The sequence below is a fragment of the Mesitornis unicolor genome, unplaced genomic scaffold (genome assembly GCF_000695765.1).
Source record: "Mesitornis unicolor isolate BGI_N332 unplaced genomic scaffold, ASM69576v1 scaffold3916, whole genome shotgun sequence".
Lineage (NCBI taxonomy): Eukaryota > Metazoa > Chordata > Aves > Mesitornithiformes > Mesitornithidae > Mesitornis > Mesitornis unicolor.
The window spans coordinates 77,201-83,200 of record NW_010190099.1 but is presented as its reverse complement, the minus strand read 5'-3'; the positions used below and the strand labels follow the sequence as shown (position 1 = coordinate 83,200).

General features: G+C 43.8%; 1 protein-coding gene across 4 annotated transcripts in view; it reads right to left on the bottom strand.

Moving 5' to 3' along the window:
- Nucleotides 1-1,214: 1,214 nt before the first annotated feature.
- Nucleotides 1,215-6,000, bottom strand: part of PDE9A (phosphodiesterase 9A) — a 49,669-nt gene continuing 44,883 nt past the window's right edge. For all 4 annotated transcript variants that reach the window (XM_010186277.1, XM_010186278.1, XM_010186279.1 and 1 more), the window contains 4 exons: nt 4,548-4,652; nt 3,195-3,323; nt 2,910-3,005; nt 1,215-1,265 (listed from right to left, as the gene is read on the bottom strand). In XM_010186277.1, coding sequence (XP_010184579.1) covers nt 1,215-1,265; nt 2,910-3,005; nt 3,195-3,323; nt 4,548-4,652 — 381 coding nt within the window. The remainder of the gene's footprint in view (nt 1,266-2,909; nt 3,006-3,194; nt 3,324-4,547; nt 4,653-6,000) is intronic.

The following is a 6,000-nucleotide window of genomic DNA, read 5'->3' as shown; positions in this document are numbered from 1 at the left end:
ATGAGGAAAGAGATTTTTTCTGGCCTCTACTTTGGTAAGGCAGCACACAGGGCCTGATCACAGTATTTCCTGCTGTCCATTTGCACAACTGCAACTTTGGGCAGAGCTTGGCTCCCAGCCTTTACAAAGTCATCAAGGGCACAGAAGCTCTTTCTGTGTGGTGCTTATGATGCAAGTATAGCACAAAAAATGTTTCTGAAGCTTCTCCTCTTATGGAGAACTGACCCTCCCCTCTCCTTTACAGCCCCTTACCTTGTATTCATTATGAAAGCATTTGCCTTCAGCAACAGACACAGTTCTCACATGAACGCAAACCCAAATAAAAAGTACAACACCCATTTCTGTAGAAGAATATATTATTTAGCAGATCAGTTTAAAAGTAAAAAAAAAAATCTATACATCTTTGAAGGGTTTTTTTGTTGTTGCTTTTTTGCATCCACGAGGATAAAAATATGCTTGCACAGTGGTTTCAGCTTTGTGCTCCCTTCTTCATTCATGCTGAAGGATCCCATCATGTCTAGCTGTACCAGGCCACAAAGTGAACCTGCAAACTCACTAAGGTTTCTTCTGATTTCTTTTAGTGCAAATACAAAAATTGCTTCCACTATGCTGGGCTTCTGAATGTACCATGAACACTATAAAATTCAGGGAATAATACAGAAAAATGTGTCATTAGGGCCTCCTAGGCAAACAAAAATGTATGCCAGGACCCATGTCAGAGTATAAGCATCTGTTAAGCTATGCTGTAATTAGCATACTGCTGTACACGTATATATATAGTATCTTGACTAAAACAACTTTTTCTTATGTTTTTGGATGCCAGTGGATCATTTTCCAGAAAAGGCTCCTTAGAAAAACTCTGCTTTGTCCCTACAGGCTGCAATCAGGGCAGTCATCAAACAAATCTGCTGAAGACTTGAGCCGTGCTGCAACCTGTACAATGTCTGTGGGGAAAGTCCTGCCGGGGGGACATGCTGGAGCCAGGGAAGCCCTTGGTGCCCAATGGCAGCAGCACCTGTATGAGCAGGCTGCAGGCTGCAGACAATGTGCCTGGGCAGGCAGATGGGCAGGCAGAGCATTCGTGCCTGCCTCTTCTCCACATACATGGTCCCAGTTGGATTTTGACGTAGCCACCACGTTTGTTTGGCAAATACAGCATTTCTCGAAAACGGAATAACCTTAGGGCTTAGGTTTTGCTGAAAGGCTTTTTCATCTCACTTTTCGGTACTGCCGGTGGTCAAACTTTCACTTTTCTGTTTCTGCAACTGAAATGAAGAGCAAAAGCAGGATTAATACCCCTGACCCACACAGTGCCACTTCCCACTGCTGCCATGAGTTGAATGCTCATCTCTCCACAAGGCATGTGCAATATTTCTTAGAAAATACTATGCAGCAGCATGGTGTATCACAGGTGCTGTTTAGTCCAAACAGCTCTGGATGTATGTTCTGAGTAAACAGCACTCGGTGTTTCTCATTATCTGCCATGCTATGCTCCAGGATTATTAACTACTCTTGTTTCAGAATATTTCTGAATTCTGGCAGCTCCTGTTTTCCTAAGACCTCTTGTGCCAATACACCATAATTAAAGCTCCATCAGTTTCTATAAAATTTCTGTTTTGACAGCTTCTGTAAGCCAGAAGTAAAATTCAGCGCAACTTGAAAGATGAATGGGACTCAGAAGGCCTGGCAGTCATATTTGAGTTCTTCTTCCCTCCTTTGAGAAATGCTCTACTCTAACCTGAAGAATGCCTAAAAGACTTCATTCTCTTTTATAACTGAGTGCCCTCAAAGCACGTGCTCTTTGATTAACCAGCCTTAGTATTTGTGATGCTAAGGGGCTTTTCCCCCAGAGCACTTGGGAGGAGGTGGGAGCTACACCAGAAAACGACTATTCCCTTCATCCAGCCAGGGATGATCAAGTGAATGAACCTTCATTTCCCACATATCAAACAATATCAGCACAACCAGTGCTCCAGGGCACTTCCCAATTTATTTTAATGACAGAGTGACTGATAGTACCCTGTCTACATGATAAATTAGTTCACATCAGAAAACTCCTACACTGCGATGCCGTTTGGGCAGGTTTCTTGTCTGCCTCAGCAGGGAAAAGCAGCACTCGAAGAGGCGTGCAAGGAGTACGTGCAGGCCCAGTGTCGATGCAGGGCGCTGTGGGAGCCAGGCCAGCAGCCAACTGCTGCACTGCAGGTGTGGGGCACCTGCTCCCAGGGCCTGGCCTCCACCTCTGCCCTGTCAGGTCAAGCATACTGACCAGAGAGAGGAAATGTGGTTTACATGTATGTCCTACCTCCCCTAAGCCTCACATGTCAGAATGAGAGACATTGTAAATGGAGGTCCCCGCTCAGCCTGGGCCATAAAATGGCTTCATTGCTGTGTGTTCAGTCCTCCCAGGTGCTGTGTCTGAAAAAATAATGCCTCGTAAAATTTCAAGCACACCGTTGATGATAGACACATGAGTGGAAGTTTCTTCCCAGAAAATAAACTTAGGCATTGGTGGTGCAGTTCCTTGAACTGCTCAAGCCCAGGACATTTTGCTGCAATCTAGCCCAGGCTAAATCCTTTCCAGGAAAGGCAGCTCCCTCCAGGAAGAGGTATTTGCTAATGCACTCAAGAGGTTATTTCTGAGTTTTGTCTCAAGGTCCCTCTCTTGCAGCTCCCTTCCTATGGCCATGTTTGTGTGATGCCTGGTGGGCTCCGCAAGGGCATGGTCTTGTGCATACTTACTGCTTGTGGTACACACCTTTCTCTAGTCAGGTAATGAATGTATTTCTAATGATTATGATTATGCCATAAGCATTCCTACTGTTTTGGAATTAAGCTGCTATTAAATTATAGTGTTTGACTTATTCAATCATAGTGTTTGCTTTGTCAAAGAGATATTTAGAACTTACCTCTTTCATAGCATCATCTATCTGTTTTAATTCCTCATAGCGGTCCCTGGATTCCCATAGGGGCTGAAGCATCACCTCCTCCACTTCTGGGAATAGCTAGGTGAAAACAGGAGAGAGAATATCAACATTTCCTTTTGTATTCATTAACCTGTACATGCTAGAAATGCGCTGAAAAGGAGGGTGTGAACTGTACATCCCTGTTTCCCTGGCTAACTAAACAGCTGTCAGAGCAAACATTGAAGCCCTGAACACCCCTATTTCTGTCTCTGTCCTTGTGTGACCTACCTTTGTTACTGTTTCAAACATGGGGATGAGGACAAACTTCAGGAAGCCGATCTGTGCTGTCGGCTTGGTCACTTTATCACGGTCCATGAACGGTGCCACTGGAAGCCCCTCAGATTTCTCTCGGTCGCTCTGGAACAGACCCAGAGTTAACAAATATTAATCTCAGCCAGAAGCCTGTGAGGAGATTAATGTACTGAGCAGATTACTAGCTAAAGCACAGGAGCCTTCAGATACAGATCTCAGCAGTGTCTGAAGATAGTGCAGAATAGCAATATGCTTCCCTTGGGCCAGTGTATCCTGCTTTGCTGTGAGCAAGCATCTGAACAAAGAGTACCCTGTTCAACTACATCTGCACAGTACTGGCGTGGAAGTGTTCATGTCTGGGCTTACAGGACAATGAGGCCACCTGGTTCCTTTGCAAACCCATGTGACTTCTGAGGTAAAATATTTCTGAGCGCTCAGAAAGGTGGTAATGGCTTTTGCCACTCTGGAAGGGAAGGAACTGGTCTTTGATTTCCTCATAATTCTCCAGAGAGTTATCATTTTTTGATATTTTACCAGAAATAACATATTCGTCTTTACTTATGATTAAAACTAGTTCTGGCTAGCTGGATCAATGGATAAATGTTATATTGACTGCAGTGAGTTTACCAAGTCACCTACCTGACCACCTCACTTGAAGTCCTCCTCAAGTATAGACAAAACACACAAGAAAGCTCTGGCATCTCCTCCTCAGAGCACTGCAGCTGTGTGTCTCTGGAGATCCACTGCTGCAGCACATACACACTGCTCAGCCTGTGTGCCAGAGGCAGCTGAGGGCTGCTCTTCCAGGGAGTCTTTTTTAAGTAATCAGGAACTGTGTCCAGATGGGGATTCAATGAGGAGTGATGATGTGGGGAGCTTTAAGTCTGACTTTGACCACTTCAGCAAGTTGTCTGCTTTCTCTTTAAGCATATATTCACACAGAGTGAAAATTATCTAACTAGTTCCTGGGTGATATTTGATATCATTTACTTGACAGCTTTCTCTTGCCACTGCTCATGCCTTTTTGGCTCAAAAATCATTTCTATGTCAAGCAACCTTGCAGGGCAGCCACTTTAAGGAGAACAAGCTTTGGTCTGCTAGCATTAGGATTTCCACGTTGCTATTGTCTTCCATCTGCAAATTACAGTCAATTGCATTCTCTTGCTTCCTGAACAGCTTTTCTTGCTGACATCCTCCTCTTGCTTTCTGTAAAAGAAGCTTTTCCACCCGAGAGCTAGACTGGGTTGTCAGAGAGTAAAGCACATGTAGTTGAGGTGGGATTCGAGAAGAGCAGCAATTTGTGCAACTGCATCTCCCCGTCAGTCTTACCTGCATAAAATATTCCTCTAGTAAGCAATCGACCCAGGGCTCCGCTACTTCCGTCGGACGAACTTCGTTGGAGATATCACAGCATTTTATCAGTACCATCTTCAGCTGAAAGAGGATAGTACTTTAATACTGCAGTCTTATTGCTGGTTCTTTTTCCCTATCCAGAACCTGTGTCTTTTCAATGCAATGGGAGGCAATGCTTTCAAACAGAAAGGACAGTTTTAGGATTAAATCAGAGGTCTTAAATTACCTAGATTCCTTTCTACTCTCTCAGTTACCCTGTGTAGATCACTTATCCCCTCTCTGCTTCAGTTTCCCTCTCTGTAGCACCGAGATGTGTTATAGTGGGACGTGCGCTTATCATCTCCTGCATGAAGAAATTCAGTCACAAATGACCATGAAGTTGTTTGTGGAGCAGATGGGCAGAGGCTTCCCTGGACATCAAAGATGACTGGATCAGGAAGTAGAGGAGACTAGAGTTTGTACTCTTGTGGACACTTCTTACCCCACAGTAATGGGCAATAAGAATTTGTATCCTGACAGAGTAAATGTATTTTTTTTCTTGATGTGACTCCAGGAGTTCTAAAGCTTGAATAATCTATTTTAAATAGAGCACTTCTGTCCTGCTTTGAGCTAAATAGAACTAATTTTCTATTTAGTGATTTTACTTTTCAGCTCAGTCTCTTCTAAGTGGCTGAACTTGCTGGAGCTAGCAGCATGTTTTTCCAGACAGTGTGTGCTGCTACAAGTGACAATCTCAAGGCCACTGTCTCACCATGGGTGCCGTATCTACATCTACAGGGGGGAGCAGACCCAAAACTGACCAATGAGGTATTCCATCCCACATACGTCATACTCAGTATAAAGCCGAGGGATCACAAGGGTCTCGACCCCTCTTCTGTCTCGGACCCTTCCATCTGTCTCGATCCTGCAATGGCCAAACTCCAAGCAGAACCCTGCTAGTTCGTCTGCCTCTGATCCTGATTCGTGTGTTCCTGCATCCTGCTCTCACCTGCTGCTGGGTCCAGACTGGGACTTTTCCAGTGCCCTGCTCTGCAGAGCCTCTGGTGACGTATTTGTTTTGTATATATTTGTACATATTTGTATATATTTCATTATTTCCCTATTTACATTATTATCCTGTAGTATTAATATTATTGTTTTATTAAATCTGTTAGTTTTATTTTCTAACCTCTGAAGTATCTTTCCCTTATTTTCTTTTCTTGTCCCTTCTGGGAAGGGGAGAGGAGTTAATAGCATCTGTCCAGGATCTAGTGGCCAGCCCATCCCTAGACCATGACAACTTCCAAATTTTAATTGTTTTTGGCAACGCAAAGGGTGTAGGAAGGATTAGTTTTTGATAATGTATATTGAATCTTTGGTTTTGAACAAACAAATCTTAATCTGCAAGCTTTCACACTATGCACAGAAAAATAATAATCTACAAAACTTC